Source organism: Cololabis saira, chromosome 3 (assembly GCF_033807715.1).
Source record: "Cololabis saira isolate AMF1-May2022 chromosome 3, fColSai1.1, whole genome shotgun sequence".
Lineage (NCBI taxonomy): Eukaryota > Metazoa > Chordata > Actinopteri > Beloniformes > Belonidae > Cololabis > Cololabis saira.
Genome location: NC_084589.1, coordinates 47,389,982 through 47,410,971, shown reverse-complemented (window position 1 = coordinate 47,410,971; position 20,990 = coordinate 47,389,982). Strand labels below are relative to the sequence as shown.

The window sequence follows — 20,990 nt, the reverse complement described above, 5'->3', positions numbered from 1 at the left end:
GCCCGGACCAGGAGGAACCAGGGCATCCACAGACTCCAGAACTGGAGGAAGACTCCAGCGGTCAGGAGATGAAGCACGAGGACGTAGAGGTGGAAGTCTCATTGGTCAATGTCGCTGATGTGAAAGTTGAAAATGATGAACCAGGACCAAACTGTGTCCAGCTGCTGTTGCACACTTCTCCTGAAGCTCAAAACAAAGATGAGGAAGGGACTGAAAGTTTACGCTCAGACTCCAGTAAAACTGCAGATCCGGAGCCAATGAGACGACACGGTGACCACGAAGATGCTGCTGTCCCGTCAGACAGCAACTGTAAATCAAAGCTGACCAGGACCCACACGAGGAAGAAGGTATTTTCTTGCAGCACTTGCAGGAAAGAGTTCAGTAAATGTAGTAATTAAATGGATCACGTGAAGATCCACACTGGTGAAAGGCCGTACCTGTGCAACACCTGCGGAAAAATCTTTACTGAATCATCAGATCTTAAACGGCACATAACCACACACACAAACATTATTTTTGGAAGATTCTAGGTTTCAAAGTCAATAGACTGTAATAATTTACCTTGTTGACTAGTTAAGAAACATTTTGAGTGGATTTCTTTCCCTCAAAACACTCAGAAACACAGCCATGAAACCTTTTACATAATGTTACACAGGGAACAACCTGCCATCAAGACATTTATGAAAATATCTATATTTTTCCATTTTGCAGGTTTCTACTGAGGAAATGCCTCCAGAAGATTCTGGTGTTACAAAGTCTTCCTCCACAATTGAAGATTTGGAACAGGTATATATTGATACTTTTAATAAACATTGTACATTATCTGACTATGAAATACTATTTTCTGAATGAATAGCAGCGGGGTGCTAAAAAGATTACGGTAGGTTTTAATCTTAACCCGCACACTGTGCTCGTAAATTATTTCTTCCAGTTCGCACATTTCCATTTTTAGGAGCAAGTGAAATACTCGCTCTGTAGAGCCCTGCAGTAACGTCACATTGGACTACCAAAACAGCCAAATCACTGACCAAGTGCAACACTATTAAAAGGAACCCTGCATATTAAGACATGTAGGTCTTAAAAGATAAATGTTGGTATCAATTATAACAATGTGATATAAAAAACCTTGTTGATGTCTTCGTTTTTATAAAATTTGAAAATATAATTTAACATGTAGGTCGCCATTGTTGTTTACATTCTGGGTAGCGACGTCAGACGGTGGCACCTGCTAACCCCCGTACACTGTTCTGACACCCAGAAACAGATGAAAACACAGCTAAACAGGTGACGGCGCACCAGAAACACAGATCAAAACACAGCTGAACATTAAGGTGACGGCGCACCTACAAAAAAGTAAAAAAAAAAAAAGTGCCGCACCATACAGCATGAACTATAAAAACACCATAAAACTCAGATAGACTAACCGACCACACGTTTCAACTAGCAGATAGCCGATGCTACAATAAAAACCCCAGCCAGATCTGGCGTCATTAAATTAAATAAAGATGTTCTTGCCTATTTGAAGCGAAGTCTGCGCCTCCCGTTTCGTCAAAGTCCCGGGCCAGTCCCCTCAGCCTCTGGTCTGTCATCACCCAGCACCGAGGCCGGTTTTAGGGGGGAGAGGGGTGGGCTATGCCCACCCAAACGTGCGTCCTCCTGCCCACCGGCGTCTTCATCCCGGCGGCGAGAGCGGAGAGCGAATGGCGGTGCGCTGCAGGCTGTAGAGCCCCGTCTACGGCGTAGGCTACGCAGGCTACGGCGTACCCTACGCCGTCTACGGCGTAGGGTACGCCGTCTACACAGGAGCCTAATGCACTGGTAAGATGCGCACAACATTGATCATTTTTGCAGATCTCCCGTGCATCACAGAACACAGATCCAGTTTGCCTGAACCGAGACGTCTTATGGGCTCCCTCGTCAGCCTCCACGGCCGGGAGAAAGCTGCTCATCTATGTTTTAGATACCTGTCCCAGTTAAACTAACGCGGCTTATCTTCCCAGAGCCACTGCTCTACGTCATCGCCCCCAGAATGCATTGCGCAGGTAAAACATGGCGCCTTCCGCAGGTCAACATATGTGATAAACATTGTAGATTTTTAAAGCAATTAGATTATTTTATGTGTTTCTAACAACATATTTTAGTATAAGAGAACAATTGTGGCTAATTAGGGACTACATGTCTTAATAGCCAGGGTTCCTTTTAAAATATGCTCTGTTATCTCCATAGGAAAGCGATACCAAAATAATATGTGTCTGAATGCACAGACTTGTAAAACGGAGTTTGCACACATGTAGAAGTTTACGAAACTAAGCTTACAGATAAATGCTTGTACTTAAATGTATAAGTTTGCAAAACTATAGTTACAGGTACAAACATAAATGCACAGCTTTACAAAACTATGGTTACAGATACAAAACCCTGTTTTCAAGCACTCCTTTCTGAATGATACAATATTCCATAAAAAAGGTGCAACCAAATCATGTGCTAGTGCAACCAACTTTCCCAGTCGGTCGCACCAGTGGACAAGTTAGTCTGGAGCCTGTGCAAGATATTTTTGACAGACCTTCTAAAGCTGTATTTCCACACTTATTTTTATCCTGTCACTTAAAGCGATACTATGTAACTTTTCCACCTTAATATCATATTTCCAGAGTCATTGTGATGGTACATCAACTTCCAACAGGTTTAATGACACCTCTGTCATGGTCTGAGGGGTCTGTATCGCCTTCACTGGCACTAAGTAACTTTGAGGAGCATGGTAGGAACCCTGCCACACTAAAAAACTACAAATCTTTACGGCTTTGACTGCTTTACGGCATACGTCACTTCGCCCTCCTTCCCGATTGGCAGTCGAGACGAAAATGGGCGGGGCGTGGAGCTCAGAGCTCCGCAGAAGCTGGTAACCCGTTGCTGTGTTGTCGCTGCAGCAGCTCCACACAACAGACGTGGGGAAAAGATCCTAATGGTTTAACTTTTCACCGCTTTCCTGCTCGGAGGCAGAACCACGGAGGCCAAGTATCTGAGATAACAGAGTAAAAGAGTGAAAGAGTCGTCGGCTCGCTTGGATCGCGGCTGTAACGACCAAACACCTTCCACACAGTAAACCACAAACACTCACACAGACCGGGTCGGATCAAAACCTGGGTTTTATTCCCAACTTCTCCAGCTAAACGTTGTTGCTGGCCAGCTCTCTGCGGTGCAATTAACCCCAATCTTCAGATAAAACTAGTTTGTTGAGGAAAAAATATTAACTCTTATTTGTAGCTGCAGAGGAAAAAAAAAATCTCACGAGGAAAACAAAAATGTTGCTCACGCCTCGGAGCCTCTTCAACATAATATAGCAGTCAAAAGAAAAGAGAAGTAAGTGTGCAGAACTGCGGCAGTAAATCCTTCTAAAGAGTGGCGCTCCGACGAGGAGCTCCATTCTTTAGTAGGGATTTCATATGGATCCAGACCGTTAATAATCATTATTTTCTCCATATACCGCTCCCTGGCTTCCTTGTTTAAGGTATCCCGGTAAATTCCAGTTCTTTTCCAGCAGTTTAACATCTTTTTTTTGCGTTCCGTCTGTTCACTTGGTGAAACAGAAAAGTCCGTCCCGTCTTCATTTACTATCAAAACAAATGCACGTGACGGGACAGGATCTTTCCGGCAGTACGCGCTGGTGCTCATGGGAAATGTAGTGTTCTTTCTGGTAAAGCAGACTCAACAAAAGCTGAAAGTTCCGAGGTGCTGCTTTAATGGAAATGAACAAATGAACACAGGCAGACCACGGTGTTAATTTTGAACACGTCTGCTCTTGTTCTCTATCTTAGATGGACACGGAGAATCAGTTCTGCAGTCCAACTGAAATGGAGACAGTTGTCAACAGTGAGAGGGTAAGTTGAATGTAATGTAGACATTTGATGGAAATTCGTTTTTTTTTTAATACTTTTAAGATAAATACATATGATTCTGAAATGTCTTGCTGCTCAAACTGTCTGGTAACAATAAATGTTACAATAAAACAATTCCAACAGTGTCAGAAACATAGCCTGGTGTGTGCAACTGTCTCCCCCTTGGACAAGTGTCTCCAGTGTGTGGGACCTGTGTCCTCCCTCAAGTGGCTTGGCTATCAATGCAGAGGTGAGATATTAAATGAATTGGCACTGTCTGGTGAAAGGTAGTAGGTGTATGTGCTGTGTTCTGTGGTACGATTAACCCCTCTATTAACACCTATGGAGAATGATCCTGGTAAAGCATAGGCTACTGTACCTACTGTTGTTTCAGTTTAACTATGGTGTCATTATCAAATTGAAGACAGCTACCTTACTTTATTAGAGTGAGATTGATTGCAGTGCGTGTCATATATGTCATCTAATTCAGATTACATAAAGATGTTTCATTCTGCCTTATTGGCACTGACCAGTTCTGCGAGGGTCATACTGTAGGTTTTCCTCAATCCACCTTGTTCTCCACTTGGATGTGCGAACATTTACATCAATAAGTGTCAGTGAGTCGGTGAGGTGCTCAAACTCAGTCTTTCACTTTGTTTTTAAAACAGTCACATATGCAGGGGTGATAGCGCTCCGGCGTCACGCCGGATTTCCGGCATACCGAGGTAAAATCAGGTTTGCCGTTCGCGTAGTGCTGGGCGGTATGCCGGTTCATACCGAATACGGGTGTTTATTTTTTTTTTATGATATGAATTTTTCATATACCATAATACCGGTGAGTAGCGTACACAACGTTGGGAGCGCCGCGCGGCGGAACGTAGCGCCGCTGGACACTGTTTGTGAGGGGACTGTTTAGCGAGTGAGCAGTGAGCAGAGCCGGCAGGGAAAAGTCAACAGTGCTGCGTGTCCGCGTGTAACCTAAATCTACCATGGCCTCAGTGTTAGCGCTCGGCCAAGTGAGGCTTTATAAATATATGGGCTTTATATTGTATTAAATATATGAGCGCGGAGTTGGCGAGGAGCTGCGCGCGGCGAGGAGTACGAGCCGGGCTCTGTGAAGCCTAATTTATGGTTCCGCGTTAAATCGACGCAGAACTTTCGCCGTAGGGTGCGCCGTATGGTGCGCCGTATTTCGCGTAACCCACGGCGTAGGGCCTGCGTTGGTGTAACGCGGAACCATAAATCAGCTTTAAACCACACCTGCAGCCCGTCAGCTCATCAGGAGGTTAAAACAGCGGGGATACTAGTTGTTCATTGCTGGTTCGTTTTGTTATCTCTGACAGTTTTATTGGTTTGTTTGTTAGCTTGCTGGTGTTTTTTTTCTCTCTGGGATTTTTGAGTTATTTATGCAGAAGTTCTGATTTCCCTGTGAGCAGTACTCGAGTTGAGGGGGGATGAGGGGTGATGTGATGGCACCCCCCCCCCCCCCCCCCCCCGAAATAAAAACGGTCCAAATCATCCCCCCTGTAAAACTGCCATCCCTCCTTTCCATCCCTTATGTCATTTCATCAATGAATGTGGTTTTACTGCTATTTCAACATTTCAACAAAGACGTGACGCTTACTTTTTTTGTCCGATGGAACTTTTTACCTAATAATAAACATAAAAATGAATAAAAAATATAACATGTATGTCTGATACGTTCCTTCTACATGTGCCCACTCTTATTTTATTTAAGCATGTTGGTTATTGGTCATTTTCTGCCATCTGAAGTGTGAAAACATCATGTGGGGTGACCGTCCGGCCTTGACTTCTGTTTGGACAACTGGTTTTAAATCACATTAAAACAATTTAAAAATAATGCTTGCCCTATTGGGCATACTTTCAAACTTGTTTTAGATTTATTGACAAAGTTATGGAACATTTGTACACACATTTCAATCATAATACACAAACTAATCTTGTCCGAATATGTTCATTGTCTGAATTATCATCTGGGGTGACCATGAAAAAAATACAATTGAGGGACTTTTATATTGACAATCATCTCAAAGAGGATGTTGCATCAGTCAGTTACTCCATGAGGGTCCCAGAGAGACAACCTGCAGGTCAGTAGTCTCTCTCTCCTTTACAAATAAATCCTCTTTCTAACTGCTGCAGTGTATACGTCACATTTTGATATCACGTGGGGTGACCACCCTAAAACTGTAAATAATTAGTTTTATTTGCAAATCTATATTTTGAAGGTAAATTTGTTAGTGATATGTGGTGAGAAGTAGCTAGCTTAGATCATATAGCTAACTGTTAGCCTGTTATATTTGATTAAACTTGAAAGCATCATGTGGGGTGACCACCTGTCATGTGGGGTAACCAACAAATGGCAATTCTGTATCAAATTCAAAATTGAATGTCTATCAGTTTTGGTTCAAATATAAATTATTGGTATAGCATGCATAAGTGGATACACCTTGTACACATTTTAAATCAGTTTTATGAATTTTAGAGTAAGTAAGAGGGTGACACTGCCATTATAGATAGAATGTATTTAAAAATGGTTTTCAAAAAATGAAAGGAAACATGTGTCTATCTTTCTTGAACAGTTAATTTAATTACTGATACTTATTAAAATATAAATTTTGTTATGGAAATCTATTAAATTTGAGATAAATTACGGTCGCCCCAAATGATGACTTTTTTAAGGTCGTTGCCCTATGTAGGTTTAAAAACACTAAATGTGTAAAATGTAGATGTAGGTTTAAAAACACTAAAATACCTTTTGAAGTTTTCACATACATGTATGTGTACACTACATTTCAAATGTTTGGAAAATGGCCAAAAATATCTTTATTTTAAGTATTTTAAAAATGGGCTACTCGAAGGCCTTATACGTCATTGACCCACAAGCAAAAAAATCTTGTTCCACTGGCAGATTTTTCTACTTATTTCAAGTGAAAATCTACTTGACTGATACTAACAGACTGATTTATTGCTTGTGGAGTTGAAAAATGCATGAGAACAGGACCTTGAAAAAAATCACATATTAAATCACAATCGTAATATTGAGGAAAAAAATCGCAATTAGATTATTTTCAAAAATCGTTCAGCCCTACATTAGAATCATAAGTGCCGCCACCTCATTGTAAACGGCATCATTTTGTGAGGCCATGCAAACCTGTATTTATACTAGTGTGGACATTAATGTTTTTCTACAATATTTCCTCCTCATGACAGTAAAATAGGCCATTCTAAGCCAATTTACTGCAGCAATTCCTTTCCAAATCATTAGAAAATGTGGTTAACACCCAGTTGTGCATGAAAAAAAAAAAACGTGATATACCGTGAAACCGATATAATTTTGAAAAATACCGTGATATAAATTTTTGGTCATACCGCCCAGCACTACGTTCGCGTAGATCCGAGAGACGCTTTCACTCAAAACCACACCAGTAGCCATACTTAAGCCAATCGGTAATAGTGTAGGGGGTGGTCCTGGGTTTTGGCCAATCGGATTGATTCTAGCCTCGCGTCACCAGGCTCCAGGCTGTTAACCGAAATACCAAAATCACCAAAATAAGGCATATCTACAAAAATATGGAAAATCTACAAAAGTCATCAGAATATTCAATTTAATGAACTATTTATCAAAATGTTGTCCCAGGGAATCACACCCCTGGCCTATGTTGTTCAATTGTCTCATTCTGTTTTCTATGGGCTGCATGTGGTGAGCTTGAACAACAGGACCATGGGTCAATTTACACCAGACTTACACTTTATGGGCCTGATTTACTAAAGGTTTGCATGCGTAAAAACGTGTGCAAACTTGACAGCACCCACAAACCAATGCGCAAGCTGATCTACTAACAGCGTGCAAAGAGGACTGCGCCTCTCAAATGCACAAAATAGCACACGATATTCATTTAGTACTTTTGCCCTGATGAATAATCAATATGGGGCGTAACCGCCAGAAAGCGCTAAATACTGGGAGGGGAAAATGTAAATAGGTCCATTTACCACACGCAATGAGATTTACCAAGCCTGAAAGTTTTTGCGGGGATTGTGATGCGTCTGTATTTAATACGTTCGAAAGGAAGGTGCTAATCTGCCCAGCATCTCCACATGCAAAAGGAGAAATATTTTATTTGAATGTTAAATCGAGTATTATTCAGCAAAAGGTTGCCACAGGAGGCACATTCATTTTTTTATTTGTGATAATAAATAAATCACGTGTTTTCATGGAGAAAAAAGTGTTTCTTATTGTGCGCCTATACTTGTTCTGCAGTTGTCATACCCTGGTGTTGTGCCGTATTCAGCACCCCTGCCGTGAAAAAAAACCCCTCGTCTGACAAAAATTATATTCTCATTCTGTGTCAAGTTCTGTTTAGCGTCCAGTTTTGTGTTAATGATTCATGTTTAAATGCGCTCATGGATTCCACAATAGTCATACTTTCCCACAATCCCAGTCACAGATAACAAAAATCGGGTAAATGGTTATTGATGTCATTAATTAATAGCCTGCTTACTGTTGTCTTCCATAATATTTGTCAATATTATAAACTCCTTAGTATGTGTTTGTGTGAGTGTGTATATATAAATATATTGAAGTGTCAGTGTGTAGTTTTTTTTCTTGGTCTACTTATCATTGAATATACGAGGGGGTGCTTTTCACGGCAGGGGTGCTGAATACGGCACAACACTTCTTCTTCCACTAATATCTCTAACTCCAACTCGTCAAATTTTATTTTGCGCTTGCGACTTTATCCTGCTTTCCATCCAGACTCTCCATGGTGCAAAGTTTGCGCTCGCAAACCGTAAGACACGCAACACCTCATTTAAATACTGAGGTTTGCACCTGTTATCAATTGCGCACGCAATCTTAGTTGATCACCCACAAAACACACAACAACAGCATGTGCAAACTTTTTCAGTGCACACGCAATTTAGTACTCTTTATTTAGGATCTTAGTAAATCGGGCCCTAAGAGGACAAAAAATGACAATTGTGTTGATCGGGGCATATATCTTGGCTTAGGGGCTCGCTTACCTCCCAGGGAAAAAAAGTTCAGGCTCAGGATTTTTTTTTACTATCACCCCTACATATACAACAGTCTCTGATTTTCCTTGCACTTGAATAAAGAACAGGTGCCTCAAATACGTCACATTTTTCCTTGGCTCACAATGTTGGCAGAAATGTTCTTTCAATGTATCTGTCATCTACGTCTTCATCAAAGTCAAAAGTGTTGTATACCTTTAATTGCTTCATCCCCGGCCACATGTAGGAACGTGGCTCTTTTCACTGAATCAGACTTTTCGTCGATTCCACTGGCGACAAGAAACAGTTCAGATCTCTGGATCCAGACTCCAATTTTTCTGCTAGATTTCCTACAGTCACAGTGCCGCCTAATGGTCACACAGAGTAATGCATTTGTTTTCAAATATACTACATAGCTGAAGGGGAAGACAGAAGGTTCAGGACAAACTTTAAACCTCACAAATACAACCAAACAATCAACACTGGGAAACACTTTTGACTTGTTAAAAATCCTATCTTTTTGTCCCTTTTTGTAATTCCAGCCCTCCCACAAGAAAATGTTTGTAAGGTGGAGGAGGATGGGGTTTTCAGTGACCAGCACCTGGATAACCTGGAGAGGAGCTGCAGCCCGGACCAGGAGGAACCAGGGCATCCACAGACTACAGAACTGGAGGAAGACTCCAGCAGTCAGGAGATGAAGCACGAGGACGTAGAGGTGGATGTTCCATTGGTCAATGTCGCTGATGTGAAAGTTGAAAATGATGAACCAGGACCAAACTGTGGCCAGCTGCTGTTGCACACTTCTCCTGAAGCTCAAAACAAAGATGAGGAAGGGACTGAAAGTTTACGCTCAGACTCCAGTAAAACTGCAGATCCGGAGCCAATGAGACGACACGGTGACCACGAAGATGCTGCTTTCCCGTCAGACAGCAACTGTAAATCAAAGCTGATCAGGACCCACACGAGGAAGAAGGTGTTTTCTTGCAGAACTTGCAGGAAAGAGTTTAGTAAACGTAGTATTTTAATGGATCACAAGAAGATCCACACTGGCGAAAGGCCGTACCTGTGCAACACCTGCAACAACGCCTTTACTTATTTATCACATCTTAAACGCCACATAACCACACACACAGGCGAGAAGCCCTACATCTGCAAAACATGTGGAAAAGGTTTCACGCAACGTTCCAACCTGGTGATTCACTCGAGGACCCACACTGGCGAAAGGCCGTACCCGTGCAACACCTGCAGCAAAACCTTTACTAAATTATCAGATCTTAAACGCCACATAACCACGCACACGAGCGAGAAGCCCTACATCTGCAAAACATGTGGAAAGAATTACAGGCAAGTTTCCCACCTGGTGGTTCACTCGAGGAGCCACACGGGCGAGAAGCCCTACATCTGCAAAACATGTGGAAAGAGTTACACGCAAAATTGCAACCTGGTGATTCACTCGAGGATCCACACCGGTGAAAGGCCGTACCTGTGCAACACCTGCAGCAGAACCTTTACGAGATTATCAGATCTTAAAAGCCACATAACCACGCACACGGGCGAGAAGCCATATTTGTGCAAGACGTGCAACAAAGGTTTTAGCCGCAGAATTGGTTTGCTGAATCACATGAAAAATCACCCGGAGGAGAAGTCTGGTGACTCGTGACAAATGAAGCTCATGTTGTCGTCCTCCGGGGGCAGCTGTCCACTCCTGTCTGACCCACAGAAGAAGAACCCGCAGAAGTCCAACCACCACCTCCTGTGGCTGATGAGCCTAATCCCCTCCCCACAAGGGTTGCAGGTTCAACCCGGATTTATGCTTCTCCGTCAACTTGACGCAGAGGGAACGATGTGGTTGTGTACTTTTTTTAAAGTTCTGCATTGAGTTTGTTTGAATCCCTGTTCCTTCTTAAAATTGTATTATTTGTTGCTGTTTGTAACTTGCCGTCTCCACGGTGTAAATAAAGAGCTGTTAGTATGTGCTGAAGTTTCTTTAAACGTGACAGTTTATTTCGGTCGTCTACAAAGCCTCTCTCACACGTTCTTTTTCCCGTCTGTTTCTTCTTCACTCACATTCTCTTTGTAAAGTTAATCTGCAGCTCCATGTTGTTAAACTCTCTCCATCTACTCCGTTCAGAGTTTAGTCCAAGTTTGATATATTTACATGTTCAGTTTTTACAACATTCCTCTGAAAAACATGAAGAAACTTCAGAGAAACAAGGACAAAAGAAGAAACGCAACCATCAACACGTCAGAAACAGAACAGCCAACCATCTATCACCATTTTATAAACTTTGATGTCTGCAGCATTAAACAAAAAATCTTGAAGATTTCAGAAGTCAGTGCAGTCAGATACGATTTGCTTTTATTTCCCCTTTAAAATGTTTTTATTGATTTAGAAAACAAGAACATTTGGTTTAAAGATGAATGAGGAAATGAGTGTGATGTGGGAAACGCATCACGACACTTGAGTCCCGATACAATACGATATTGCAGTATTCAAATTTTGCGATATATTGTGATGTTATACATAGTTCGCTGAAAACTGTAAAAGGCTTTAAGCATTTTAAATCTGAGCTGCACGTACATCAGATTATCGCTATAATTCATGGGACAAACTAAGTAAAAACAATGTAATTCAAATGATCCATGCTGTGTTATTGTAACTATATAAGCTAAAGTTACAACATATTTGTGTACGTTTTTCATATTTAAATAATATGAAATTAACAATATTATTTAATCACATGTATAAAATCAAGTTGTACTAGATTTACAACTCGTCTGACACATGGTTTATTCTAAAGCTGATGTTGAGATCCGTCTTGAAGCTGCAGATCTGCAGGTTGGAGAGCAGAGGGGTATTCCAGGAAGCGGGTTTAGTGAAAAGTCTGAGTTTGTTAAGCCTGAGATGAGGGAAATCCGGAGTTTTCAGTTCCAGAAAGCGATTTAACTCAAACTCTGAGTCAGTTACTATGGCAACTGAGCCTCTGAACCTAACCTGCTCGCTAGCAGGTTTACTTCAATAAAGCCTGAGTTTCTCTCCGTCTCCTCCCTCAGTGGCGTCAATTCAGCCAATGGGCCTTTACACAATACACATCCGTTTTCTGCACCACGGACAGCAAGCGGCAGAGTTAGAGAGCAGAAAAAGCGTTGGGAAAGATAATACCTAGTGAAATCCATCATGTTGTTCTGATATGCATTTGTAGTTATTTTATATGTATTAAGTAATAGAATAAATCAATACAAATAGACACAGAGTAATTCCATAAATGTATAAAAAAAATTTAAAACACATTTACATTTTCCCCTGAAGCCGGGTGTGGCGGCTGCCCCTGATCTAAATGACAATAAAATTTCATTCAATACCATTCCACCACTGGTTTCATCTGTAATATTATAAGACAGTGTGCTTAAATGTTAAATGAATACTGCATTCAAACTTACACATTGACTGCAGCAACTTTCTCCCACGCCAATTCTCTCCTTTGCTCCTGCAGCTCTGTTTTTTTTTTTTCGAAATATGCTCTCATACTCGCCATACGCATGTATTAACACTTCTAGCTCCAGTGGCGTGAAGTATGTGGATCTTCAGATGCAAACTAATGTTTCCTCAAAGGGATTTTGTAAATTGAAATGTTAAATAAAGTTAAAAAAAAAAGAAAACGTATGTGGATCTTTTGTTGTTGCCGGTTGCCATGGTGAATCGTTGAATCAGGGCTCTACTGATGATGGCTTTTTAACTCGAGCTTAACAAACTCAGAGTTGATTGAACTAACTCATATCCGCTGTTCTGGAACCGAAAACTCAGAGTTTCCTATCTCAGGTTAAGTCAACTCGGAGTTCAGGTTTAAACTCGGACTTTGTTGAACCTGCTTCCTGGAATACCCCTCAGGTGTTGGAAGGTGAAGTGAAGCCGAAGCCATCGCTTCATCCACTGATCTGTTGGCACGGTAGGAAAACTGATAGGAATCCACTGTGTCAGGAACCATGGAGTTGATGTGGGTTAAAAAAAGATGATCTGCTCTGTTGGTCTCTGGAGAAGGTTTCATGAAAATGTCTCCACATTTCTAGTCCATGAAAGAAGCAGATTTTATGTCCATCAAATGCAGTGTCCATTGTTTTTGATAACTTCCTGCCACAAGGAGCCTCAGAGACTGAAGCACAGGTTGGAGATTCCTTCTGTAGCAGAAACTTGCAGTTGCTCAAAACCTCGTGCAACAAGCCTGGCTTTTGGTACCAGTCCATTTTCCATCTCTTTCAAAGTGCAAACTCAACGAGTGGAGATGCACTTTTGTAATAATAATTATAATTAAAGCTGCAAGCAGCGATGAACGGGCCCTCGCACTCACGGCCACCGCCCCCCATAAGCATATCAGAAAAGACACCACCCACGACTTCCTATGTCAAACCATTCAAAAGTTATAGCAGAAAATCGGGACAACCAATCAGAAGAAGGGGTGGGGCTAATTAAGGCCAACGAAGCTTAAGAACTCCATAAAGAATCTGATGACACCACCCAGGACTTTCTATGTCAAACCATTCCAAAGTTATAGCAGAAAATCGGGACAACCAATCAGAAGAAGGGGCGGGGCTAATTAAGGCCAATGAAGCTTAAGAACTCAGTACAAAGTCCCATGACACCACCCACAACTTCCTATGTCAAACCATTCAAAAGTTATGGCAGAGAAAAGTATTCTAGGGGGCGCTGTTGAGCCGTTAGGCCACGCCCATTAATGCGAACCATTAAATATCAAAGGTATCGCCAGGCCTGGCTTGCATGCAAAATTTGGTGACTTTTGGAGAACTATCAAATATGGACCAATCACATGAAGGGGGGGCGCGCCTTTTGGCGTCTAGCGTCGCCACGGTAACACTTTTGAAAGAGAAAAGTAATGCGTGGTGTCGCAGGATGTAGACGCACATTTTGATGTATAACACACTTGGGTGCACGTTACGGTTCGGGCTGAATTAACTGCCGAAGGAATGGCATAAATTTCGCCAAAATGACACAATTTATTCAAAATGGCCGACATCCTGTTCGGTTTCGGCCATGGCTCCAAGAGACTTTTCTTTAAGTTGTGCCATGATACAGGTGTGTACCGATTGTCTTGCATCTACATCAAACCGTATTGTGGGGCTTGAGGTACAAAGTTTTCCGGGGGGCGCTGTTGAGCCATTTTGCCACGCCCATTAATGCAAACCATGAAATATCAAATTTATCGCCAGGCCTGGCTTGCATGCCAAATTTTGTGCCTTTTGGGGAACTATCAAATATGGACCAATCAGATGAACGGGGGGTGCGCTTGTTGGCGTCTAGCGTCGCCACGGTAACACTTTTCAAAGAGAAAAGTAATGCGTGTAGTCGCAGGATGGAGACGCACATTTTGATGTATAACACATCTGGGTTCACGATACGGTTCGGGCTGAATTAACTCTCGAAGGAATGGCATATATTGCTCCAAAATTACGCAATTAATTCAGAATGTTCAAAATGGCCGACTTCCTGTTCGGTTTCGGCCATGGCGCCAAGAGACTTTTCTTTTAGTTGCGACATGATACAGGAGTGTACCGATTTTCGTTCATGTACGTCAAACCGTATTATGGGGCTTGAGGCACAAAGTTTTTTCTGTCGAACCAATCAGATGAAGGGTGGGCGTGCTTTTTGCCGTCTAGCGCCGCCACGGTAACGCTTTTGAAAGAGAAAAGTAATGCGTGTTGTCGCAGGATGGAGACGCACATTTTGATGTATAACACACTTGGGGGCACGTTACGGTTCGGGCTGAATTAACTGCCGAAGGAATGGCATAAATTGCGCCAAAGTGACGAGATTAATTCAAAATGGCCGACTTCCTGTTCGGTTTCGGCCATGTCGCCAAGAGACTTTTCTTTAAGTTGTCCCATGATACAGGTGTGTACCGATTTCCGTGCATGTACGTCAAACCGTATCGTGGGGCTTGAGGCACAAAGTTTTCAAGGGGGCGCTGTTGAGCCATTTTACCACGCCCATTAATGCAAACCATTAAATATCAAATTTTTCGCCAGGCCTGACTTGGGTGCAAAATTTGGTGACTTTTTGGGCATGTTAAGGGGGGCAAAAAGGCCATCACTTTGTCAGAAGAAAAATAATAATAATAAAAATTCCTGCAAATACAATAGGGCCTTCGCACTGCAAGTGCTCGGGCCCTAATAATAAGGGCACGGTGGCGCAGCTGGTAGTGCAGCCGTCTCACAGCAAGAAGGTCCTGGGTTCGATTCCCGCCGGGGACGCTGTGGGCGCTGAAGTGCGTGTTAGTTCCCCCATGACTTCAGCACCCACACCATGGGTGGGGTTGGTGAAAGGGCCTTTCTGTGTGTTTGCATGTTCTCCCTGTGTTCCCTTGGGTAGCTAATGGGAGCTACCCTCACAAAAACATGCACACAGTCCTGGGCTATACATGCCCCCTTTGGCCAACCGGGGCGCCAGATGGGGTGGGGAGGATCCAGCCGGAATAACGTGATCCTTCCACGCGCTACGTCCGGCCGGAGAAACCCCACCCTGTCTGGTGAAAAGCTGAAGAGCTCAGTGCAGGGCCCTCCCGGGGTTGGTAGAGGATGGCAATGCCCAGGACTGTCACTTAGGTAGGAGCACGTGGTGGTAAAAATGGGAAAAAACCGGGATAAAAATATTTAAAAAAATAATAATAATAATTATAATAATAATATGATAATGGAGGGAGGACTTTGCTGTTTCAGACCACTTGCCTTCATGGAGAGGGACATGAATTCCTTCATGAACAAGGACTAAAAATAACGTAAAAGTTCAAGACAGACTAATTATCCACAATATTTAACCAATAACGATGAAGTCATTAATGATATGAATGAGGTGGTTAATCATTTTAACAGGTATTTTGTGAGTGTTGGACCAAAGTTGGCAGAAAAATGTGTGATCCTGGATCAGCTGATGGAAGGAAACATTAATAAGTAGAAATCCAGATTCAATGTTTCTCACAGCTGTGGAGGAGAGAGAAATCATAGATATTGTAAGTAAATGTAAAAACAAGGTGTCAACTGACTGTGGTGATATGACAATAGTCAAAAAGGTTATTGATGGATTGTTAACTGACATACAGCTGTAATCAGTCGCTCAGAACTGGGACATTTCCAAAAAAAAAAGAAAACTGCAAAAGTCATCCCACTGTACAGAACTGGAGACAGACACCAATTCACTAATTACAGGCCTGATTCTTTACTCCCAACATTTTCTAAGATCGTAGAAAAAGTATTTATTTACAGGTTGGAAAAATGAATGCCAATCAAAAGGCCACGCCACTAATTACGCATTAAACTTCTTGCTTTATATAATTCCAACCTGCCACAATACGAGGAAAAAGAGGCTTCAAACCCCTGCAGAAAACCTGTGGGTGATTCATGCATGAATGAACCGTCATTCTGAGTTTGGGGGTTAGTTTGGGATCTTTATTCCCTCTAGTGGTTAAATGTTGGAAACTGCAGCTTTAAATGTGTCTTGAATATCTATATATTTCACACCAAAATCAGTTTGATAGTTTGATAGTTTGATCAGTTTGATATTTAAATGTTTTGATGTCTCAAAGACTTACCATGTGTATTATTTTGAGGCCCATTGCAATAAAAGTATCTTAACAACATAAATGTTTTATAAAAAATAATAAAGAACACATGAATTAAAAAATATTTTTATTTTATATATTGACATTAACAATCAGAAGCTTATCATATAAATTGTGTCAGCTCTCATTGTGTCGGAAAAAATAAAACTCTTTCTAAACCTTCTTGCTTGTGTTGTTTTCTCAGATGTAAATCACTTTGGATAAAAGCGTCTGCTAAATGACAGAAGTCGTAGTAAACCAGTGATGAAAAATGTTGTATGCATTTTGTTCTAATTACTTTCGTTGGTGAATGAAATACTGACTGTAACTGCGAGAAGGAACTATGTCATTTGTTCAGACTCCACTGCAGCCCTTCAGAGTTTGACTTCAAATAAAACAACAAGAGAAGATCTAGTGTTGGAAATATTAATGGTGTTGTGGAGGTTATGCAGAACTGGAATTACTGTGCAGTTTTGTTGGGTTCCTGCCCACATGGGTGTTGATGGCAATGAGAAAGCAGACAATATTGCTAAAAGAGCATTGAAATTGAGTAGTGAGGTAATTATGGAAATTCCTTTTGGTAAAGGTGAAGCAAAATCATGAATTAGAAAGGCAGTGAGGGATTCATGGCAGAAGGTGTGGGACAACGGTGTAAAAGGGAGACATTTTTATAACATACAGAAGTCAATTAACGTGAAGGTTTTCAAAGGAAAGTGTAGGAGAGAGGAAGACATCATTTCTAGATTAAGATTAGGTCATACTAGTTTAAAATCAACTCTGTATTTAATGTCAAAGTCTGTGTGTGATAAATGTGATGAGTGTGATGTCACAGAGAATGTAGAGCATGTGATTCTTAAATGTGGCAAGTATGAGGTAGAAAGGAACGCTTTAAGAGACAGGATGTACGAGCTGGGACGGGAATGGAGTTTAGTAGGTTATTAGGGAGGAGTGAGGTGATGAGGGATTGTTATAAGGAAATCCTTGTCTTTCTTAAAGATGCAGGGATAGATAATAAGATGTAAATGTGATTATCTTATTTTATTTAGGTATTTCCTTTTTTCCCCCTTTAAGTTAGACTGTAACCTGGTGTAATAATGATTCTGATGTTACACACTCCGGTACAGCAGGTGGCGGTAGAACCTAATAACGTTGGTTGTGATCCGCCATTAAACCTAGAGAAGAAGAAGGAGAGGACGGTTCTGTTGTTTCCTTTCTTTTTCCTCTTCAACAATGTCTAAGGTGAATCATCTGAGAGAGTTTATCGGTCAGCGACTAACAGCAGCTGCTGTAGAAATATTGTCAGTGTTTGAAAAAAGCATCTTGGAGTATGAAGAAGAGCTCGACCGTCAGCGCAGACTGTTGGACCTCGCCTGGAAACCTGAAATCAGACTCCACAGAGTCGGTACGTAACCCTGGAAAGTTGAATGAATGAACACATGAGTATGACTCCTACAAGATCCCTTTGTTCCCAGTTAAAAGCCGTGGTGATGAAGCAAACCAACTAAATGGGAAACTCCCCAGCTCAAGCAGCTGCTGATGTGGGATTCGGAAACATCCCGAACTAACTTGTTGTTCTGTTTACTTGGTGCTGCCTTTCATGCTCCATTCAGACTCTGGACCAGACTCATATTTCAGACTTATGAATGAATGAATGAATGAATTCATGAATTAATTAATTCTTATTTGGAACATGTATATAAAAAATAAAAAATAAACAGTTATATCTTCATATTCATAAATATACACTATATAACTACATAAATATCCCTATAAATATATATATTTTTTTCATTTCATTTATTCCATTCATGGTATATATTCTTAATAATGTTGTACAAAATTACATGAAGTACACATTATCACCATGAAAGATAAGGAGCAGGAAGAAGAAAACTTAATATATGCTGCATACCTAATAAATATATAACATATATTACATAATTATAACTATCGCTCTCAACATATAATATATACTACATAAATATCCACATAAATATCTAAACATATCTTAAGCAAGTATAATATACCATTTTTCCAAATTTTATTTGTTTCTCACACTCGTTACCCCATTTCCTTTTCCATGTACCTGTTTATAAATAATTTTTTGTATCTCTTTTTAAACAGATTTATGTTAGTACCTTTTCATTTCCAGCTCCAAACTGTTCCACAGAGTCTCCACAGTTCCATATGCACATGCTGCACATTGTTGTTCCTACTTTATGTTTTCTAAAATTTAGTTTTCCCCTTAGATTATAGCCCCTTTCTCTCTCAGTGAACATTCCTCTGATATTTTTTGGTAGTAGATTATTCCTTGCTTTGAACATTATTTGTGCTGTTTTATTATTATTATCATTATTATCATTATTTGTGAGACAGAGATGCATATGTTAACGTGATATTCCTTCCGCCTTGGTGAGTAGAACTGTACCTCTAAGAGAGAGAGCCCGTAATAGCCACTGGTTTAACTTTTTTTGAGTTCTTTGGATAATAGGATTAAAATTCAGTGAAGTTCTTTTTTGTTGGTCCTTAGTTATTGTAATACCCAAGTAAACAACTTCATTTTTCAGTGGGATACTACAAATTGATGTTTTACCAGAATCCTTAAAGCAGCACTATGTAATTTTTCCAACTTAATGTAATATTTACAGAGTCATTGTGATGGAACATCAACTTCCAACAGGTTTAATGACACCTCTGTCATGGTCTGAGGGGTCTGTATCGCCTTCACTGGCACTATGTAACTTTGAGGAGCATGGTAGGAACCCTGCCACACTAAAAAACTACAATTTTTTACGGCTTTGACTGCTTTACGGCATACGTCACTTCCCCCTCCTTCCCGATTCGCAGTCGAGACGAAAATGGGCGGGGCGTGGAGCGCAGCTCCGCAGAAGCTGGTAACCCGTTGCTGTGTTGTAGCTGCAGCAGCTCCACACATACTGTAACAGACGTGGGGAAAAGATCGCTAATGGTTTAACTTTTCACCGCTTTCCTGCTTGGAGGCAGAACCACGGAGGCCAAGTATCTGATATAACAGAGTAAAAGAGTCGTCGCTCGCTTGGATCGCGGCTGTAACGACCAAACATAACCTTCCACACAGTAAACCACAAACACTCACACAGACCGGGTCGGATCGAAACACGGGTTTTATTCCCCACTTCGCCAGCTAAACGCAGTTGCTGGCCAGTTCTCTGCGGTGCAATTAATCCCAATCTTCAGATAAAACTAGTTTGTTGAGGAAAAAAATGAACTCTTATTAGCTGCAGAGGAAAAAAATAATCTCACGAGGAAAACAAAAATATTGCTCACGCCTCGGAGCCTCTTCAGCATAATATAGCAGTCAAAAGAAAAGAGAAGTAAGAGTATTACAAAACATGTACTGTATGTTGTACTATTATATAAATTTATTGAAACACATGGCGAGTCAAACATTTACCAAAGCAGCTGCCAAACACTCCTAAACAAGGTAGCCGGAGACGTGGGTTCTGCAGAACTGCGGCAGTAAGTCCTTTCTAAAGAGTGGAGCTCCGACGAGGAGCTCCATTCTTTAGTAGGGATTTCATATGGATCCAAACCGTTAATAACCATTATTTTCTCCATATACTGCTCCCTGGCTTCCTTGTTTAAGGTATCCCGGTAAATTCCAGTTCCTTTCCAGCAGTTTAACATCTTTTTTTTGCGTTCCATCTGTTCACTTGGTGAAACAGAAAAGTCTGTCCCGTCTTCATTCGCTATCAAAACAAATGCACGCGACGGGACAGGATCTTTCCGGCAGTACGCGCTGGTGCTCATGGGAAACGTAGTGTTCTTTCTGGTAAAGCACTACCGCTTTTGTCCAAAAGATGCCGCCAAACTCAACAAAAGCTGAAAGTTACGTTGTGCTGCTTTAAAGGTATAGGCCCAATCCCAATACTCCCCCTACTTTTCTTCACTCGCCCTTCTTTTCTTTACTACCCCTAAAAAAGAAGGGACAGATTTTAGGGCCCTTGAAATCTTCCCAGGGGCCTGTCCCAATACTCCCACTACCCCTCGTTTTCATCCCTATCCTAATCAGGAAGCTGAGAGCCAAAAGCTGTTAATATGCCACTTTATTTAAGTTTTAATATTTTTTCAGGCGTAAAAGTAACTGTTAAGATCCCCAACCTGGGCTCAGTTTATCCAAATAATGCCTGTTAAGAAATTTGATCTGATGTTTTCGGCGATGATGAGACCGGGGAGCAGCAGCAGCAGCAGCAGCAGCCGGAGTACAGACCTGATCGCGCTGCACCGTCCCGGGGGAGAAACCTGCAGCTCTGTTGAGAATTACCGCTGGCTGAAATAAATCATTTAGGAAGATAAATGTTGGTTTAATTCATCTATCAGTTAATAATAATAATAATAATAATAATAATAATACATTTTATTTATATAGCGCTTTTCAGGGCACTCAAAGATGTAGCTATGCCTGTTAAAGGTATTGTGACATCATTTTTAACATGCTTTT

At 41.3% G+C, this 20,990-nt stretch overlaps 1 protein-coding gene across 1 annotated transcript; it reads left to right on the top strand.

The window, feature by feature from the left end:
- Window positions 1-726: 726 nt before the first annotated feature.
- On the top strand, window positions 727-10,731 carry LOC133440712 (zinc finger protein OZF-like). Its single transcript, XM_061718032.1, has 4 exons — window positions 727-786; window positions 3,816-3,878; window positions 4,068-4,125; window positions 9,446-10,731. The coding sequence occupies exons 1-4, from the start codon at window positions 727-729 to the stop codon at window positions 10,561-10,563; spliced, it is 1,299 nt and encodes a 432-aa protein (XP_061574016.1). The 3' UTR covers window positions 10,564-10,731.
- The last annotated feature ends 10,259 nt before the right edge of the window (window positions 10,732-20,990 follow it).